Source organism: Psammomys obesus, unplaced genomic scaffold (genome assembly GCF_907164565.1).
Source record: "Psammomys obesus unplaced genomic scaffold, mPsaObe1.curated_primary_1811, whole genome shotgun sequence".
Classification (NCBI taxonomy): Eukaryota; Metazoa; Chordata; class Mammalia; order Rodentia; family Muridae; genus Psammomys; species Psammomys obesus.
The window spans coordinates 35967223-35987045 of NW_026596046.1; the positions used below are offsets into that span (position 1 = coordinate 35967223).

Sequence of the window (19823 nt, forward strand, 5' to 3'; positions counted from 1 at the left end):
GCAGGTGGCAGGCCTCAGGGCAGTAGTGAAGGTAGACCGGGTGAGGAGGGCTTGTGCTTGCCTGGCCCTGCGGATGAGGAACAAGTGGGCACTCTATTGCTACTCTCCATCCTTCAGGCCCATTGAGCGAGGAGAGTAGCAATGGGAAGCCAGGCTCACTTGCTTGGCCTTGGAGAGCAGGAATCCCCACTTCCACTTAGTTCACACAATCTGCTCTCAGCTGACCGCTGAGCGTGGGCTCCACAGCCCCTTCTTCCTGGAAGCAGCTGTGCAATTGATTGACGTGCTCATCTGGAAGGCTAAGGACATAGCCCTGCCTGTCTGGGGCCAGGCACTGGGTCAAGCTGGCCAGCAGGTTTGCACTCAGGTGTTTAGTCATCGTTTAATCATTCATTTGTTTCTCTTGCGACCAGAACACTCTGTGCTTGGCTGTGTGGGTCTCAAGTCAAATGCTTTCCCTCCCGTGAAGAGACAACTCAGGGTCAACTCAGGGAGTGCGTACAAAGGGATAGTGTGCCCTCCATGCCACCTCCCCTTGCTGTCGTTTCCCAGAGAGTAGGCAGGTTGTGGAGAACAGCTTACTGCCAGGGTAGCGACAGGGGCATGACAGCCATCACGGCACAGCCCACATAGCTTTCTAGCGGCCATTCTTTGTGATCCTTGCAGGTGACAGCTCAGAGGTGAGAGACTGAGGATCAGAGTGGGTGGGTGACTCCTGGGGAGCCAGCCTGGCTTAGAAAGGAACTCCTGGTTCCGAGGAGCCAGTGTGCCTCCCAGTGGCCCCACAAGTGTGCGTGCTCCCAGTCGCTACGCAGGAGCCTGTACCCCCGTGGTAGAGCTTGCTGACCGTTGCTCCTGGTACCCTGTGGGTCCCACGTAGGATGCTGTTGTCAAGGCAGTGCTGGGTGGGAGGCTGGGCTGCTCTAGAGCCTCATGTGGGTCATGACTCCACAGGGAAGTTCCCTCCCTGTCTGCATGGCTGTGGGACAAGCTGTTGGGAAACAGACACATTCTAAGAAGCACGTGGTAGTAGAGCTGGCATTTGTTGGCTTAGATGCTGACGGAGTATGTGGTCGGAGGGACATGCCTTGAAGAATATTATTTGGAATAATTTTCACATACAGTGGAGAACAGCAGGGTTTAGGGAAACAGCAAGGTGGGGCTGGAGAGATGTGGTGGAGAGACAGGGATGCGCCTACAAGGAGCGGGGAGAGGGGAAACTGGTGGATTCAAGAGTGACCCAGTCACCTCCAGACTTCCTTGCATTTACGGTGTTCCCACTGCCAGGAACACTGGGGAACAGACTAAAAGCAGCCGGGGTTTGGAAGGAAAGTGCCCGCTCTGCTGCCCCTCCTCAGCCCTTGGCAGATGTGGGCAGAGATAGCTGGTGGGGTTGGCCGCCAGGACCCAGCAGCCATTCTAACTGCTGGGCACTGAGGATCCTGTGTGTTGGTGTGTGGCCCACTCTCTCGAGTCCTGCTCTCTGCCTGTGAGAACAGTTCCTACTCTACAGAAGAGGAAACCCAGGCCCAGAGAGGTTAGGCATGTAGCCCAGGACGCAAGGAAAATGAAGATGCTAAGGTGGGACTCAAACCTGTGTTCTGTAGGACAAAGCCCATCAGGAGACATTCATCACCAGGATCGGACAACAGGAAAACTGTGGCAGGAAAGCACTGGGTACCTGAAGCAGGCCCTGGAGAGTGACAGCAGAGATGAAAGTGAAAAGAGCTTGAGGAATCTGAGGTCACCTGAATGTGGACAAAAAAAAAAAAAAAAAAAAAAAAAAAAGGGCCTTGGTCCACAGACCTGAGTCTGGGCCTTAGGAATCAGGTTCTGAGACTCTAGTTTCAGTCCCATCTCATCTGCCCTCTACCCTCCACGGCACATGTGAAAACCTACCTTGCCCTTAGCAGCCTTCTCCACCCCATTCGGGTCTTTTCTCTCCGTCAGCCTGGAGGTCCCATGGGTACATAGCTAAGAGCGGAGGCACTGGGCAGGGCAACTGGCCCTTACAGGACCAAGAGGTGGCACCCTGAGTGAGAGTGGTAGACGGTTGTGTGAGGCAGGTGGGAGTCTGGGTCGGGAAGGTGCTGCCCATGTGGGCAGGGCCTCGTTGGGTCAGAGCCCCGTCTGTCGCCTACTGACACCAGCTTTGGTTCTGTTCTCAGCCTTCCTTCTAAGGAGGAGTTATTGCTGCCACCAGTGTCACCCCGTCCCCACCCAGAGCCTGCAGAGACTCTGTCCACCCTCCTGCCTACCTTTCCTCAGGGTCCCCTGAAGCCTCCATCTCCTCCTCCTTCTTCCTGTCCTCCAGCGATCCCTCCCAAGCCACCCCGCCTGTTCCCTGAATTTGGTGAGTGCGACAGGGCAGTTGGGCCCTGGGTGGTCTCCTGGGATCAGCCCTGGAGAGCATGCAGTGGGCATATTTCTTCCACCCGGTGGCCAGCAGTCCCCGGGGTGTCCTGAGCCTTCTCAAAGCATGCGCTTTCTCTCTCCTCCCTGTCTCCTTCTTGCCAAGCGTGAGCATGGGTGGCCCTTCACGTAGTGAAGCCCCTGGTTGAGTGGCCCTTGGGGCCCTGCCACTCTTGGTTCATCTTGGTTCTTGTTGCCGTGTAGGCCTTGTTCGGACAGTCCCCACCCCTGACTCCCAGGCTTGGGGCCTGGTCAGCCTTGTGGTGGCCCTTCCTTTCCTTCAGTATAAATAGCACCACTTCCTGTCCCTTACGCCTTTCTTTTGAAAGTCGGGCCTGGGTGGGGTTGGGAGTCCATCCTGATTGGGAATGGCCTTTGTGAAACCAAGCCCTAGAGCACCTAAGAAGAGGTCAAGCTCCTGGCTCGTGAGCCCTCTCAACCCCTTTGCCCTCCTTTTTACCAGACGACTCTGACTATGATGATGGCCCAGAGGAGGGGCCAGGGGCCCCAGCCAGCGTGATGACCAAGGTAGGCAGGGCGAACTGGTTGGGGTTGCATTGGCTGCCTGTGTTGTGGAGGGAGGGCTGGCTGCTCATTGGCCTTGGAGACCCTGGGCTCTCCTCCCCTACCAGAGTGGGTACACCCCCACATCCCCTTTCGCTTTGCTATCTTGATATGTAAGAGTCATCCTGGAGTCCGCAGCTCTCTGGTCTGTGGCTTCTGCCCAGGCTTGGGTGCTCTAGCTGGGTGTGTGTGCTCTGTTGCTGTTTGTGTCTTGGAGAGGCTGCCCCTCTTGCCTGTTCCACTTTCTGAGGCCTCCTGTCATCTCTCTCGCATGTATATTGTGTCTCTCCAGCTCTGGGTCTTCCTCTGGTTCCTGGCCTTTCTGTCTTTCCCCCTGGCCCTAGAGGCACATTTGCCAACAGTTCTCCTGACCCGGTTACCCTGTCCTTCTGTGGTCTCAGCTTCTGGGGGAAGGGTGCAGAAACAGAAGTAAAAGTGCTGAGTTGTGGGTTGAGGATGGAGTAGACAGGTGGGCGTGGCACTGGGGGGTGATCTGGGAACTGAGGGGAAAATGTGACACTGAGCAGTCCTGGGGGTGGGGGCCGGCCAGGAGGAGCCCCTGCCAAGCCGAGTCCCGCGGGCCGTTCGTGTGGCTAGTCTGCTGAGCGAGGGGGAGGAGCCGTCTGGGGATGATGCCGAGGACGAGGATGACCATGCCTATGAGGGTATCCCCAAGTGAGTATCCGTCCCCCCCCCCATTCATCTGTCCAGCCCAGCCTACCCTTCTATCCCAGCCCTAGCCTGAGGGAGCCCTCAGCCTCCCTGCTCCACTTTCCTTCTCTGATCCTAGTGGCGGGTGGCCCACCAGTGGCCTGAATCCACCCTTTCGCAGCCTGATCCCTGATCTCCCACTGCACCTCATGGATGAGCTCCCTGGGGGCTTCACCCCCATCACACCAGTCGTCAAGGCTGGCTGGCTGGACAAGAACCCGCCGCAGGGGTGAGTGAGGCCTGCCAGCTCCTTCTAGTGTCTGCACGGGGACAAGCTAGGCTCCAGGACACTGGTGTCATGGGTCCCAAAAATCCTCCCCATGCACTGAAACCATTGGTAACCATGTTAACCATGCTGGGAGAGGGGGACCGGGTGTAATGGTGGACCTCCCTCCTCGTTCCCCATCTTTGCTGAGGCCTGCCTCTGCCTGTTCAGGTCTTACATCTATCAGAAGCGATGGGTGAGGCTGGATACTGATTACCTGCGATACTTTGACAGTAACAAGGTGAGGGCTCCATCACTTCCTCACTTGACCCCTGCTCCTGACTAGTCCTAGGCTGAACCCCAACGTTGCTTCAGGCAGACCTTTGCTGACCTTCAGCGGGCCCCAGCCTGTGGCCTGGCCGAGGGTAGTGATGAGAGCCAGCACAGGGTGGTCTGGGGCCACCTGCAGAAGATAGGCTTGCAGCCCTCATTTCCGTGGATGTGGGCGAGGCGCTCTAGGGGTCCCACTCTGAAATGCAGCTCTTCTCTCCCCCAGGATGCCTACTCTAAACGCTTTGTCCCCGTAGCCTGCATCTGCCGAGTAGCTGCTATCGGAGACCAGAAGTTTGAAGTGATCACCAACAATCGGACCTTCGCCTTCCGGGCAGAGAGCGATGGTGGGAGTTTAGGAGTGTCTGTGTGTGTGTCTGTGTGTGTACTTAGGGAAGATTGGCCACGCTGTGGAGAGTGGAAAGGGAACAATATACGTCTGCTCCCTAACACGTCATAGCCAGGGAGGCATTGTTCCTGGGGGGGGGGGGGGGAGAAGGAAGGAGATACTGACTGTAGCCAGCTCCTTTGCAGACACCCCTGGCTCCTCGAGAGACGCATCAGTGTGCATAGGGGACACTTCAGTTGTATTGGCTTGCCCGTGCAAACCACCGTGCAACTTAGGCATCGTAGCCTAAGTTGTCCAAGTCAGAGAAGTCTAGCAAAGCATCGGACCAAACCAGTGGGAATCCTCGCTGAGGTGGTTTCTGAGCAGCCTAGAGCCAGGGGTCCCTGCTGGCCCAGGTCCCGCATCGCCTTCTCCCTTTTGCAGTGGAGCGGAATGAGTGGATGCAGGCCCTGCAGCAGACGGTAGCTGAGCAGCGAGCCCGTGTTCGGCTCTCCAGCGCTTCTGTGTTGGGAGTTCGAGGCACTGAGCAGCCTGACTGCGCTGGCAGCCTGGAGCTTCGAGGCTTCAAGAATAAGCTTTATGTGGCTGTGGTTGGGGACAAAGTACAGCTCTATAAGAATCTGGAGGTACAAAGGCCTCTACCGGGCCTCCCCATCCGTCTGCTTCCCTGCCCGGCTCCTGTCCACCTGGTCCCTTCCTGATCCTATCTAGGTCCTGAGTCAACCCTCACTTCCAGCCTTTCTTGCACTGGGCCAGCATAGCCCCCCTTTTCCTTGTCTGCCTGTACCTCATCTCCATCCAGTCCCTGAGCACCACCTTTCTGTCCTGTCCCATTCACCTCCTATGTCACCCTGCCCTCACCCCCAGGCTTCTGTCCCTGCTCAGTGTCCTGAGTCTTCCCTCCTTCTTAGGCTCTTTCTAGTTCCGAGGGCCTCCCTATCCCTGCACGTTAGTCCCTGCCGTCAGCATCGCCTTCCTCCCCCCCCCCATCAGGAGTTCCAGCTGGGCATTGGTATCACCTTCATCGACATGAACGTGGGCAATGTGAAGGAAGTGGACCGACGCAGCTTTGACCTCACTACCCCCTACCGCATCTTCAGGTGAGCCCTTGCTCCTCCTTTGGCTCATGGGCATCCTCTCGGTATCCCCCCCTTCCAGCCCTACCCCATGGAGCAGGTCCGCTTTTCTCCCCTACCTGCCCTCGTCCGTCAGAAGTCTCCACCCGTCTCCACCTGGCCGGCTCTGTTCTCTCCACCACGCTGTTCAGTCTCCACCTGGCCGGCTCTGTTCTCTCCACCACGCTGTTCATGAGGCGTCCTGCCAGCACCTGCTACCCTCTCCCTGGCCCGAGACACAGGGCTCACCCTGCCATCCCCGACCCTGAGCCTGTGGGCCCTCCAGTAGAACCTGCTTATTCTCAAAGCGTGGGTGCCTGTTGTCTCTTGGGCCATCTTCCCCTGGCCCTTCTCTGCCTCACGTAGCCTGTCACTGTCTCCCTCCTTTGCACTCTACTTTGGCTATCTCCTCTCTGTGTCTGCTCACCATCCAGGCCCTCTGGCCTCTGCCTCATTATTGTTTTATTGTCCGTCTCAGTGTTTGTACTTTATCCATAATGATAGCAGGGTAGCGACTTTTGACCTCAAGAGCTAAGTTGGTGTTTGTTCATTTCTTACATTTGAAATATCCTATGACGTTGGCTGTGTGATTCTTTGCCGTAATCCTTAGCTGTGGGATTACACAACAGCTGCAGCCAGCCACTTTGGGGTTTTCCTTTCTGTCAGTTGCAGAGGCCACTGTGCTCCCTGGTCACTGTCACCAACCTTAACAAGGCTGATAGATGTTGAGCAGAAAGGGCCTAGACCACCTGGACCTGCAGGGCTTGCTGCAGTGGGACGTGACTGCCGCTTGCTCCTCTGAGGCTCTGGCAGCTTTTGAGTTCCTCTGCCGGCTGTTATGGTGGAAGCCATCTTCAGCCCCACTCGCTCATGACCTCTTGGACACCCCTATGTGACTTGCAGTTGGTGGTAGCAGCAGAGGAAGCTCAAAAACAAAACAAAACAAAACAAACAAAACAAAAGCCTCTTGCTCCTTGAGGCAGGAAGCTCTATTTGGACAGCCAGTGCAGTTCTGCTCTGCCTCTGTCAGGCCCTCCGCACCCCCATTGTCTTCTCTGCCAGTCTGCTCTCCTGTCCTTTGCCTTTGTGCCATGTACCTTCTCTGTCCTAAACACCTACCCTGCTTCACTGCCTGATTCAGCCTTTCTCTTTTGTCACCATTTTTTTCCTAACTCCCCTTTTTTTCTCCTAGTTTTTATGGTTCTGTTATTCACACTCACTTTTCCACTAGTCCCGAGATGATCTCTCTCCTGACCTAGAGCTCCCAAATCCACACCTCCTCCTGGCCCTCAAATCCCTCCAAGCCCTTTCCCACCAGTTCCCCTACTTATGTGTCCCCAGCTTCTCAGCTGACTCAGAGTTAGAGAAGGAGCAATGGCTGGAAGCTATGCAGGGAGCCATCGCAGAGGCCCTGTCGACCTCAGAGGTGGCTGAGCGCATCTGGGCTGCGGCCCCCAACAGGTTCTGCGCTGACTGTGGGGCGGCCCAGCCCGACTGGGCCTCCATCAATCTCTGCGTTGTCATCTGCAAGCGCTGTGCAGGTGGGTACGTGGGCAGCAGGCTGGCCTCCGGGCAATGGCTGGCCTGGCCGGCAGGTCCTGCCGTCTTGTTCCTAGTGCTGCTCCAGCGTTATTTGCTCTTCTTCTGGGAATGGCCTTTGGCCCTCCATTCATGGTTATGCTCTCCCTGCAGGGATGGGAACACACAAAGAGGATAAAAGTACTTTTTCAGGGTTATCTGCCAAGTAGGTAAGCTTAGATCAGAGCCCAGACTGTTGGGATCTGGTGTGCCTGTCACATCAGAAGCGCACAGAGGGCCAGGCCCACCAGGGCTCTTCCTGCTGAGAGAGAAGCCAGAGTTTTGTCCAGAGGGCATGTAAGACAAGGAACACAGGGACATGGTCAGCTCTGTGGACCAGACTCTGGCTGGCAGGCAGACGCTGAGATTGGAGACCCCCGGGGTGGGAGTGGGGGTGGGTGCTGCTGCTGCACCATCCAGGACTGGGAGAGGAAGCCTGAGCCTTCAAGGGTGGTTTGAAGGTTACATATGAAACCTCCATGCTAACATGGCTGAGGAGGGTGGGAATGGAAAACAGGCGGGCGGGGGGGCAAGGTGTGTTCCTCTGTTGACTCGAGTAGTGAGGGCCTAGCATGTACCATGTGCTTACTGCGTGCTGGGCACTAGGTTATCCTGAGAGCTGACAGTGCCCCGGTGGTGGTTTTGCCTTGCTACAGGGCTAAGGTGAACTTTGAAAGGGCACAGGTGAGTGAGTCACTGAGCGTGGGGAAGAACAGCTAGGCCTGTGGGACTGTGAGGCAGATGTCAGGCCCTGGGGCCATGAGGTCTGTGTGCAGACGAGGAGCAGCTTCCCTGCTGGTCACATAAGGAAAGCCACAGTTTGTGGAGCTGATACAGGCTGACTGTGGCGAACGTGGTTCTCTGTGGAAGACAGAACACGGATGTAGGGCCAGGGCTTGAGCCAGGCAGTGACAGGTATTCCTAGTGCCCCTAGCTCCCTATCCTTTCCTGGGGTCCCTCCTCTGATTGTAGCTGAGCAAACTTCATTTTTCTGTCTCTAACCTTAGCCTTTCCTTTCAATCCTCGGACAAATGCTTATTGTGTACCAGCATTTGTTCTGGGCACCGAGGACAGAAACCTAAAACCAGGTGGTCAGGATCCTATTCACACGCAGCTGCATTGCAGCGGGAAGGGCAAAACTACACAGGAACCAAATAAAAGTATTGGAGTTGCAAGAGGTGGGAAGAGAAGGCGCTGTTTGTTTGGGATGTCTCTGAGGAGGTGACATGTCAGCTGAGACTTGAATGACAGGAAGGTGTGGCCATGGAGGGAGATGGGAGGAGAATTGAGGCAGGAAGTTGGAGATGGCAGGGTTGCAGATAAAGGCATTTATATCTACACTGGACCGGCTAATGGGGTGGAGCCGGGATTTGCACATCAAAGCAGTCTGTAGGTAGGGAAAGTGGCCTGTGGCTGGAGGGAGGTTGGTAAGGTGTGAGCCACCGGTGTGTGACCAGATTCTGGAGCAGCTGTGTCTGGCCCTCATCGCAGGGGAGCACCGTGGCCTGGGTGCTGGAGTGTCCAAGGTGCGGAGCCTGAAGATGGACAGGAAGGTGTGGACAGAAACGCTCATCCAGGTAGGCATGCCCCGCTCATCGCCCGTGCTTGCGGTTTCCTCTCTCAGCTGCTGTCCTTCATCCCCCACCTCACTGACCCCAGAACTGTGGAGCCAGCAGAGCTCCGTGATAGTCTAGAGGGTGGGGATTTTGGAAGGGCCTATTTTTGGCCAAGTCAGCAAACTGACCAGTGTGCTAAGAATGTTTTCACAGTTTTAAAGGGTTGTAAAAAAATAAAAATAAAAAAGATTTGACAGAGACTGTATTTGTTCCATAAAACCTAAACTGCTTATTATTTGACCTTTTAGAGACTTGCTGACCCTGCTATAGTTCAGCTGTCGCCCTGTGGAAACTGGATTGGGCTGTAAATGTGCCTGAGCTTACCCAGCCACTGTGTGTTGGCCACCCAGCCTGCTCCTTTCCACCCCATGGCTAGCTGAGCCGGGGGGGGGGGGGCTTCTCCACCATGTACACCCACCCCTCAGAGCCTTTGAGCTTTCACCACACCTGAATTCACATGCATAGTGTATATATGCTGCATGGTCTGAGGCACGCACGTGTGCTTAAGCTTCTCCAGTGCCTGCACGTGTGAGAGTTGTTATGGGGAACCTGAAGCAGGAGGCCAGACCCAGGGCCTTACTGCTAAGTGGGGAACTTCATAGCACATCCGTTTCCTACGCCCACACTGTGTGTTCGGTATGCCAGTGCGGAGAACTCGCTTTTGTTAGTGAATTGTCTTTCAGAATAATCCTGAGTTAGCATTAGAATACCCGGGATACAGATGAGGAGACTGAGGCTCAGGGAGGAAATTAAAAAAAAAAAAAAAAAAAAAAAAGCCTGAGTGGGTCCATCGTGGCAGGGAGTGCTCTGCTTTGTCGTTTGCTGTGACTCCAGCTCTCTAAGCATGTGGTGGGGACCCCTTAATGCTGCCCCGCCTCTCGCCTCCTAGAAACTGCCACCCCTTCTCCTCCGGAGAGGAATGTTGGGAACAGTTAGACCCCAAATCCCTGCCTACCCTGTTGGCTGACAGGTTAAACGACACCCCCTCCCTGGGACAGCCTCAGGAATGCACAATTCCAGATGTGGGGCTGGGGAAACAACAGCGAGGTCCCCAGGGACCAGGCCTCCAACATTCTCCTATCAGACTGTCTGAGACAATCTGGGCTCAGAGCCCGGGCCTGGAGCAAGAGTGCCATGGCCACCAGCAAACCTAGCTGCTCCTGACCCCCCTTTGGGGTGTGTGGCCTGATTGTCTCAGGACCTCTCGTTGTCAGCTGCCCCTCTCACCTCTCGCCCACACCCACAGCTCTTCTTACAGCTGGGCAATGGCCCTGGGAACAACTTCTGGGCTGCCAACGTACCCCCTAGTGAGGCCCTGCAGCCTAGCAGCAGCCCTGGTGCCAGGCGTTGTCACCTGGAGGCCAAGTACAGAGAGGGCAAGTACCGCCGCTACCACCCACTCTTTGGCAACCAAGAGGAGCTGGACAAGGTCAGCACACTGAGCCTCTGGGTTCTTGAGCCTTCTTGTCCTTGCATTGTCCGGACCCCCTGAGCCCGCCCTTTCTTCCTGTGGCCCCATTCTCTCATCTCAACCCATCTCTTCCATCAGCTTAGAGGGCTGTGAGCAAATGGGGAAACTGAGGCCCAGAGGGCAGCAGGGCCTGCGTAAGGAAAACTAGAACAATGCAGGGAGGAGTCAGGCTTGGTTCTTGGTCCAGTGCCCTGTCTTCAGCATCTGGCTTCCTCCGCCTGATTCCTCTGTCTCCCGCACCCTGTCCTGTCCCTTCAGAATTCTGCCAAAAGGAGTGAACTTGATGGGGATGCTATTTCCTGTCAGGCTCATGAAAAACAGCTGGACTGCTCTGGCCCACCCCATCCACACCCCATTCTAGACGAGGTCCCCTGCGGGCCCCAGCCCCCAGAAGATTAGGAACTAAATCTTGGACCCTGATCTGGCTCAGCCTGAGTAGAAGACAGCTTACTTGGAGGCAGCCGATGACACTTGTGACCTATGGGTGGCCTTCAGCTCTCCCTCCAAGCAGTCCTAGCCAGTCTAGCTCCCCGAGCTCTGTGGAAGCCAGGCCTCCACCTCTCCGGGACTCAGGGCGTCCAGCCCCCATTTAGCCCAGCCCAGTCTAGCCTCCAAGCCAGAAGGGTGGTGGCTCCCATTGGTGGGGAGGGCTGGGCAGGCGGCGAGGAATTCAAATGTGGGAGGAATTAGCTACAACCCCTTAGCCCCGCCCTCTGCCCCCGCTACGAGGCAGAGGGAGCCTGAGATCCTCCAGGGGCTCCTTGCAGCCTGACCAGCAGCCGTGCCCCAGGACCCACAAGGTGAGGCCCGGTGGCTAGGACCCCTCCTCAGCTGCTCGCCTCCGCCCAGCCTCCCTGGCTTGCCTTCGCCTCTCCTCTTTCTAACTCTTTTCTAACTTTCTTTTCTCGTCTTCTGGCTTCCCAAAGCCCTGGTCTCTTTCAGTCTAAGGATGGTCTACCTTCCCTCCTCTCATCTCCCAGCCTCCCATCCCTACCCCTCCCCTCCTACTCTTGCTTGGATTGACCCTTGCCTCTCCTCTAGGCCCTGTGTGCTGCAGTTACTACCACTGACCTGGCTGAGACCCAGGCACTCCTGGGCTGTGGGGCTGGGGTCGGCTGCTTCTCAGGGGACCCAGCAGCTCCCACACCCCTGGCTCTCGCTGAGCAGGCCGGACAGACGCTGCAGATGGAGTTTCTGCGGAATAACCAGAGCACAGGTGAGCGGCCAGCGGCTCTGTCCTCCTCAGTAGCCGGGGGGCCCTGCTGGCAGGGTCTGGTTTACAGGGGTGTCAGTGGGAAGCGTGCGTCAGCTGAGAGCCTAGAATTGCAGGCCACTCCCAGGCTGTGACTGAAGCTGCTTGGTGGCCCCTGGGGCAGCAGCAGGTACTCGGGGTATGGTTCAGTGGGTGCTCATGTTTTATGTGAGTCCCCTTTGTGTCTGTATCTCTGTGACTGTTTACCTGTGTGCCCTGTCCTGACTTCCTGGGAGTGCTGTCTGTTCCCCCTTGGAGCTGACCTGGTTCTCTTTCCTCACATCAGGGATGTTAAGGCTTTGGGGTTTGTGTACGTGCAGTGGGTCCGTGTTGCTGTGGAGGAGGGTGTCACCATGTGTGTGACCTCTGCAGCACATCATCTGTTTGCTCAGCCTGGGTGGAGTTCCATCACAGACCTGGGCTGGATCCCATTTGGCTGAGGGGTTGCTAGGGTGAATGGTGTGGGTTATGGCCCAGGCCTAGTGTTCTGAGGCACATCCTAAGGTTGAGGGTGGGGCTAGGCGGCTGGGGCTCTGGGCTTTAGGCCATGGGTGGGTGGGGTATGCTGGCTTGGCGAGAACCCAGGTGTTTAGGGAGGTGCAAGAGACCACCCAGCTGGTGTGTGTTAGGGGACCCCTCAGTGCCGAGCACTGGAATCAGGCTGCTTCACTGGGCTTTGGGCCACCTGGGACTAACCTCTCTCTAGGGACTGTTATGGAGCTGGCTCAGAGTCCCCCTCATTCTAGCATGCTTGGCTCCATGCCTCCAACAAGGAGTGTAGGGTGGGCTTGAGAGTCAGGGAGGCTTCCTGAGATAGGAAGGACTGGAGCTGGGCCCTGACATTCCTACTGGTGGGCAGAGCTGGAGATGTGGCTTTTCAGAACCCTGAAGGTAGCAATAGGGGCCCGAGGGCGCTGCCAGGGAGCTGAGGAAGCAGGGCTGTGACCAGAGCATGAGCCTAGGTACTTTGCCTCAGAGGGTGTCTGGAGAGGGTGTCTGGACATCCAGCATAACCACCACCATTCTTTCTTCACCCCAAAGAGGTCCCTCGGCTGGACTCGGTGAAGCCCTTGGAAAAGCACTACTCTGTCATCCTGCCAACTGTGAGCCACAGCGGCTTTCTGTACAAAACCGCTTCTGCCGGCAAACTTCTGCAGGACCGCCGTTCCCGGGAAGGTGGGTGCTACACCGGCCCGTCTGGGCTCGCGGTGCGTCAGCCCGCCGCAGGGCCGGAACGAGGGCTGGCGGACCCTTGGGTGCTGAGTGGACTCTGGCAGAGCCACCTGGAAAGTCTTTTGGATATTGACTCTTGTATACAGTAAGGTGCTTGAGGAGTAGGCTGGTCCGGGTGGGGGTTGGGCGTGGCACTGCAGAGAGTTTCCTCGAGCCTGAAGTCTGTAAGGAGCGCTGCTGGGTGTGGTCTTGTGCTTGGCATCTGGCATATTCCAGATGTGGATAGGAGGCAGTTTGAGGACTTGAACTTGATTGCCCCCCTCTCGGATCTCAGCCGTCTTCCATTTACTCCCTGACTCCAAGTCCAGCCGGTGGTCCTTGTATGTCACCTGAGAGCTGCAGTCAGCTGCCCACCCTCGTAGAGCAGACACTCCTCCCCGGATTCTGCCCCAGCTCTGTGACTTCCTTGCTTTGTCACACACGGCAGGTTCACACCCACCAAGAGTCTGTCCCAAATGCTTTTCCCCAAATATCCCTTCAAATGTGGCTGCGGGGTTGCCATGTCATTCCCAGCCGTGCCATGCCGTGCCCCACATCCTCAGTACTGCTTCTGTTCATCTGATTTTTAGTCCCCCACCCCGCTTCTTCTTTCCAAAACAAAGTCTCTGTGCTTCCCAGAGCCTGACCTTGAACTCCTGGGCTCAAGTTACCATCTTGCCTTTGCCTTCCACGTAGCTAAAACTATAGCTGGCTCAGTGGTCCTTTATTGTGTACGTCTGCCTGCATGGTGCCTCTTGTAGCCTGAGCACCTGGGGAGACTGCTTTCCCGTGGGAACTTGACATTCATCTGCAGAATGAAGGAGCCCACAGCAGGCTCGTGTGCTTCTCGAGAGCACATCCTTGGGGACAGGCTCGTAGACACCCTCAGAAAGCAAGTGCCAGGCCACAGGGATGAGATGAGGAGCAGCATGCTGGGGGAGCATGGAGGCCGTTGCTTACAGCCTCTCTCAGAACCCCTTCTTAGAGTACTCCAGATAAAGCCCTATGACTCCCAGACACTCTAACACTCTGCTGCTCCTGGTCTAGTTCCCTCTGCCTGATAATGTCATTTATGTAACCCCCTGAGTCATCCTTTTCACCCTGGGTGCCAGGAAGCTCTGAGCCACCGTGAGGCTGGTGCTGCAAGCTGGAGAAGCCTGTCTGGCTTTGGCGTTCCGTTCTCTTTCCTTTCGTGGCCCAGGATCCCATTTCTGTTTCCTTTGGGGACCTTTGCATCCTCCAGCCACTGTAAGAGGAAGCAGACTATAAAATGAGGAATGCACCTGGCAAAGGAGAGGGGCCCTGGGGTGGGCCCCATGGCTTCCTGTGCTATCGGAGCTATAGGTAGAGGGAGAAGCTAGGAGTGGCAGACTGGGGGCAGACACGGGCTACCTGAAGACTGGGGACAGCATGGGCTCTAATAGCTAAGTGGAAGTGGGATGAAGATCCCATCACTCTTGGCCTCTAAGCTGGAGGTCAAAGGTTCCTGCAGAGGCTACAGGGGAGAGGTGAGGACTAGATGCAAAGGGCTGCAGCTGGGGAGTACTCAGGGGAGTGGTGAGGTGGAGTAAGAAGAACTCTTAGGCTGGGCAGGGGCAGGGACCCTGAGAGGAGGCAGGAGTGCTTTTCAGGTAGCTTGGGGCCTTCCTCATGGTTCTTCTCTCCAACTTCTTCCCAGAGTTCAGCAGGCGCTGGTGCGTCCTTAGTGATGGGGTCCTGAGCTACTATGAGAATGAACGGGCAGTGACACCCAATGGGGAGATTCGGGCCAGCGAGATCGTATGCCTGGCCGTTTCCCCTCTGGACAGCCACGGGTGAGTACCTCTGGCCATAAGCACAGACTACCAGTGCTGTGAAGTCCAGCCTCTGGTTGGGAGACAGGGACATAGGCCCAGAGAAGAACCTTCTCAGGTCCGTGCAACAAAGAGAGGCTGTAAACCACAGGCTCTGTCTCATGAGGTTGCTGCCCACGGCTGTTTGTCCAGCTCTTGGGGGCCAGGGGAAGGGAACTGACAAGGGCAGGGAGTAGAGAATGCTAGTTAATGGGGGCAGGATTGGGCTTGATGGTGAACCCTGGTTTGTGTATTTGCAGCTTTGAGCACACCTTTGAGGTGTACACAGAGGGAGAACGGCTGTACCTGTTCGGGCTGGAGAATGCAGAGCTGGCTCATGAGTGGGTCAAGTGCATTGCCAAGGTGGGCCTGGGTTAGCAGGGCAGGTGTGTGATAGAGGCAGGGTGGGACCTCCGGTTGAACCCGTGAGTCCGGGCTCTTCCATCTCTGATGGAGCAGGAGCTGGGTGTGGGTGTAACACAGGCAGGACAGACCTCTCATGTCAAGGGCAACGTACATTAAGTCCTCGGGTACTTAATTTGCTACGAGGGGCAAGCTTGGGGGCCATGAGAGCGTGGGCAGTGCTGACTCCAGGAGAGAGCGTGTGTCTTTCAGGTGTGCAGCTATTCTAGAGGGAAAGGCAAAGAGGCTCCAGAGGAGAGCTCTCTGCCTTAGAGACGTGAGCCAAGTGCCCTCTCGTGCCTTGAGAGCCCGGGCTCTTCATTCCTCATTTGATGAGCTCTCTATGTCCTCTGAGGATCAGTGCCCAGAGCTCCGAGGACCCAGGTGTACCCAGTCTTGGGTCTTCTGTTGCTCCTGTGGGAGGAGGACAGACAGACTTAGTCCAGGTGCCATGGCATATCCGATGCTTGTAGCAGATGGCTACGTATGTGGGCACTATGGGCCCGCAGAGAAGGGCATCCCAGGAGAAGGACATAGCCGAGTAGGTACAGAGCAGGACATGATCCCAAGGTTCTGTCACCGTGCTGTGTTCTGCCTTGGGGAGGAGGAAAGGAAATGGCTAGATGGGAAAGAGCCCCTTGCCCACAGGCCGAGGAGCTTGGGGGTCTCCAGCAGGCTGGGGTATGCTTACGTTGCCTCTCCCCACTATTTCCCCAACTAGGCATTCGTGCCTCCGCTGGCTGAGGACCTGCTGGTCCGGGACTTTGAGCGTCTTGGGCGCCTACCCTGCAAAGCTGGCCTGAGCCTCCAACAGGCCCAGGAAGGCTGGTTTGCCTTGACTGGCTCTGAGCTCCGGGCTGTCTTCCCAGAGGGGCCCTGGGAAGAGCCATTGCAGCTCCGGAGACTGCAAGAGCTTTGTACGTGGGCCCTAGCCTGGTTCCCCAACCTCTAGGGTCCCTTGACTCAGACCCCCAGCCCCTAGCCCTTGCCTGAAAGTCTGAATTCTATTATGGCCTGACCAGATGGCCCAGCCTGCCCTCCACTTCCTCTCCTGTCCTTGTACATCTCAGCAGCCCTTTAGGTTGGTGGGTGGAACCCAAGGGTGAGACCCAGAGGGCCTCAGGAGGGAGCAGTTTGTGGGTCAGGAACAAGGCCTCGGCCTCACCTTGACTGGTCTCCACAGCTCTCCAAGGAGACAGCGAGAACCAAGTGCTGGTGCTGGTAGAGCGGAGGAGGTGAGCTTTGCCTTCCCCGAGGGCCCAGAGAAGCCCGAGGGCAGGAGGGATGCAGGGACAGACAGGTAGGACAGTGGTGTCTCTGGTCCAGGACCCTGTACATCCAGGGTGAGCGGCGGCTGGACTTCATGGGTTGGCTAGGGGCCATCCAGAAAGCAGCAGCCAGCTTGGGAGACACGCTGTCGGAGCAGCAGCTTGGGGACTCCGACATCCCAGTGATTGTGTACCGCTGTGTGGACTACGTCACGCAGTGTGGTGAGCACCGCCTCGGGGCCCGGCACTCCCCCTCGCTGCTGACACCCAGCCCCCAGTGCCCAGGGTCCCTCTAAAGGGCGGGTGACCCCTCCTCCAGGCTTGACCTCTGAGGGCATCTATCGCAAGTGTGGCCAGACCTCTAAGACTCAGAGGCTGCTGGAGAGCCTGCGGCAGGACGCCCGCTCCGTGCACCTCAAGGAGGGAGAGCAGCACGTGGATGACGTCTCCTCCGCACTCAAACGCTTTCTGAGGGACCTGCCTGATGGGCTCTTTACTCGTGCACAGCGCCTGGCCTGGCTCGAGGCCTCGGGTGGGTCCTGCTGCCCGCGCCCAGCCTTGTCCACCCTACCTCAGGATGCCCCCATCATACTCTGGACAAGGCTTGCCACAGCAACTCTGCCTGCTCTGCTTCTTGGCCCTCTAGCCGCACTCTACAGAGATGGCGGAGGGTGGAGAGCTCCCTGCCCCTGCTAGGTGCCTGGGAATGCTGTCTTCATCATGAGAAGCCGAGCTGCTGGAAGGGGGCGGGGATTAGTGGCCAGTTTCTAACCCAGTCCATCCCCTCCCCACCCAGAGATTGAGGATGAGGAGGAAAAGATCTCCAGGTACCGAGAGCTCTTGGTGCATCTGCCCCCTGTCAACCGGGCCACTGTGAAGGCCCTGATCAGCCATCTGTACTGGTGAGGGGCCATGTCAGTGTGAGGCTCTGGGAACATGGATGGGGAACTGGCTGACTGCTCTCTCCTGGGAAGCTGGCCGGCCTGGGGGCCACCCAATGACTGCCCTGATCTTGAATGTTGTATCTCAGCCTACTGCAGGAAGAATGGGGGGGCGGGGTAGAGTATTTGTCAGTTTTGGACCAGGTTACTGAGGCCAAATCTCCTCACACCTTGGCAGGACCCAGAATGTGTCCTTTTCACTCCGTAATTGCGGTCCACCCTGTGTTTACCCTTGGCCGCTCCTGCACCTGTTGGGATTTGGGGAGGTGGGTGGGAAGCCCTGGACCAGGCTCCTCAACTGTGGAGCACCTCTGCCCTCCCAGTGTACAGTGCTTCTCAGACACAAACCAAATGAACACACACAACCTGGCCATCGTGTTTGGGCCCACGCTCTTCCAGACAGATGGGCAGGACAACAAGGCCGGCAAGGTGGTGGAAGACCTCATCAGCCACTATGTGGCGGTGTTCAGGGTGCGTCCCAGCGGGATTGCGGGCTCGAGAAGGGCCTCGAGGGGAGGGGAGGGCAAGGCTGAGCCTCCCAGATGGCAGTGACCATCTGGCCCTTCCCAGGTGGACGAGGAGGAGCTGAGGAAGCAGAGGGAGGAAGTCACGGCCATTGTGAAGATGCGAGTGGCTGGCACTGCCAGTGGGACCCAGGTGCAGGCCAGGGTTTGGTAGGCTTGGGCTGGCAGCTCGCGCTGCTTCCCAGACCTCTAGCTGAGCTCCATCTCTCCTGCAGCATGCTGGTGACTTCATTTGCACAGTGTACCTGGAGGAGAAGAAGGTGGAGACTGAACAGCATGTCAAGGTGAGGCCTGTTGAGCCAGGCTGGGCCAAGGGTGGGCACAGATGGCCACTTTGAGATATATGATGATCCCCAAAGACAGCCATCTTTGCATCTCGGGGCTCAGAAGACCCAGTGAGGAGTGGGCTTGAATTCCAGGCGACCAGAAGCTGGGGTGGGTCGGCTGACCTTCTCCTGGGTCTGTGCAGATCCCAGCGTCCATGACAGCAGAGGAGCTTGCCCTCGAGATCCTCGACCGCCGCAACGTGAGCATCAGGGAGAAGGACTACTGGACTTGCTTTGAGGTCAACGAGAAGGAGGAGGCGGGTGAGTGGCCATGGCTGCCTTTAGCCCAGCCTTCACGCCTCCTGCTCCCTGCAGTGGGAGCCAGAGGTTTTGGAGGACGCTTTTTGCTGACGCACTGATGAAAATTGTGGTCTCCACGCTGGTGGTCTCAGGCAGCTAGCAGGTCCAGGTGATGGTTGTAACAGGGCTGATAGTGGCCAGGGAAGGGATAGGTGGTGCCAGCCACGGTGACGCTTTTCCGGGTGTCAGGATGGTGTTGCTTACAGAAGGGTCAATGCCAAATTCAACAATAGGATTATAGGGTGATTCTGTTTGGGTAAAGAAGGTGGTGCTTAGTGATCATACAATCAGGTAGGTAAGTTGTGATGGTGAGTGGAAGGAAGTGGGGCTGGGGTGAGAGGTGGGGCGTTGCTGACATGATCAGCCGTTTTCGTTGAGTGGCAGGTGCTAGGCTGGGGACCCCTATGCTCACAGGGGTCAGTCTGCTAAGGGGTGGAGATGCTACAAGGACTAGACAACTGCCACAATGTTAGCTAACTGCTTTAAAGGAAAGGCCCGGGCTGTCAGCAGAGCCTGCGACAGGGCTGGTGGCTTTGAGTCCCTGGTCCTGCTGGGAGGAGGAGTAAGGGCTACTTGGTGACGATGGGACAAGTGCTCCCGGAAACAAGAACATCCCCAGCAATAGGATGAGCCTTCCAAGATGGTGAGGGAACTCAGGGTGGGGCTGGAGGTGGACTCAGCCACTGCGTGACACAAGGCCATTGGAGGGTTAGTGACAGGGCTTTGAGGAAATGTTGTTTGTGACTGGATCGGGAGAGCTGTGACAGGAAGTTAGAGTACATGCTGGAGGCCATTTGAAGGTCCTGGTCTTAATCCAAGTATGAGCCGGACAGGGGGGACAGGACAGAGGGACTTAGCAGATTTGACCCGTGAGGGTGGAAGGAGCCGGGGTGTTTCTGGTCTGAGCAGGAGCAGTGCTTGTTGAGGTCACAAGGGTGACAATACAGGTTTGGCTTTGGTTATAACTAGGTGGGAAACCGGCTTACGGGAAGGGTGATCGATGGTGCGTGTCACGATGCCAGTGGATGGTGAGCTGTGTGGCGACGTGTGTCTGTGTGCTTGCCCATGGTGGCATCAAGCTGTGTAGGCCTGGTGACAGTGGTGTGGCCTCTCCACAGAGCGGCCACTGCACTTTGCGGAGAAGGTGCTGCCCATTGTGCATGGTCTGGGCATAGACAGCCACCTGGTGGTGAAGAAGTGCCAATCCATGGAGGCCATGCTATTGTACTTGGGTAAGTGGTGCCTGTAGGGGATGTGGGTGAATGGGTACTTCCGTCTAGAAGCAGGGTGGGGTCTGGTGGCACCAGGGCAGAGCAGCTCAGATGGGGGAAACTGGGGGACTTCCCATGGAGGCTGGGGCGTGAAATGGGGCATCAGGGTCGGTAGGTGGGGTGGTATAGCCCATGCCCACTCCA

The 19823-nt window shown here is 57.0% G+C and overlaps 1 protein-coding gene and 1 long non-coding RNA gene across 5 annotated transcripts in view; one reads left to right on the plus strand and one right to left on the minus strand.

Moving 5' to 3' along the window:
• Positions 1-19823, plus strand: part of Arap1 (ArfGAP with RhoGAP domain, ankyrin repeat and PH domain 1) — a 55344-nt gene that overhangs the window by 28442 nt on the left and 7079 nt on the right. For both annotated transcript variants that reach the window (XM_055623648.1, XM_055623649.1), the window contains exons 4-28: positions 2169-2353; positions 2876-2940; positions 3527-3651; positions 3767-3916; positions 4124-4193; positions 4449-4569; positions 4995-5197; positions 5565-5671; positions 7028-7227; positions 8756-8841; positions 10127-10309; positions 11393-11567; positions 12645-12779; positions 14494-14629; positions 14908-15010; positions 15771-15966; positions 16233-16284; positions 16376-16539; positions 16637-16849; positions 17114-17219; positions 17582-17729; positions 17829-17915; positions 17998-18066; positions 18252-18369; positions 19527-19640. In XM_055623648.1, coding sequence (XP_055479623.1) covers positions 2169-2353; positions 2876-2940; positions 3527-3651; positions 3767-3916; positions 4124-4193; positions 4449-4569; positions 4995-5197; positions 5565-5671; positions 7028-7227; positions 8756-8841; positions 10127-10309; positions 11393-11567; positions 12645-12779; positions 14494-14629; positions 14908-15010; positions 15771-15966; positions 16233-16284; positions 16376-16539; positions 16637-16849; positions 17114-17219; positions 17582-17729; positions 17829-17915; positions 17998-18066; positions 18252-18369; positions 19527-19640 — 3311 coding nt within the window. The remainder of the gene's footprint in view (positions 1-2168; positions 2354-2875; positions 2941-3526; positions 3652-3766; positions 3917-4123; positions 4194-4448; positions 4570-4994; positions 5198-5564; positions 5672-7027; positions 7228-8755; positions 8842-10126; positions 10310-11392; positions 11568-12644; positions 12780-14493; positions 14630-14907; positions 15011-15770; positions 15967-16232; positions 16285-16375; positions 16540-16636; positions 16850-17113; positions 17220-17581; positions 17730-17828; positions 17916-17997; positions 18067-18251; positions 18370-19526; positions 19641-19823) is intronic.
• On the minus strand, positions 379-6214 carry LOC129688694 (uncharacterized). 3 transcript variants are annotated; one of them, XR_008721979.1, is made up of 3 exons: positions 5767-6214; positions 1900-2032; positions 379-1693 (listed from the first exon to the last, which is right to left on the minus strand). It is a non-coding gene; the product is annotated as an uncharacterized LOC129688694 (long non-coding RNA). The 3 variants fall into 3 exon arrangements; XR_008721978.1 differs by lacking the exon at positions 5767-6214 and having other exon boundaries at positions 379-991; positions 1595-1693; positions 1900-2175; XR_008721977.1 differs by lacking the exon at positions 5767-6214 and having other exon boundaries at positions 1900-2175.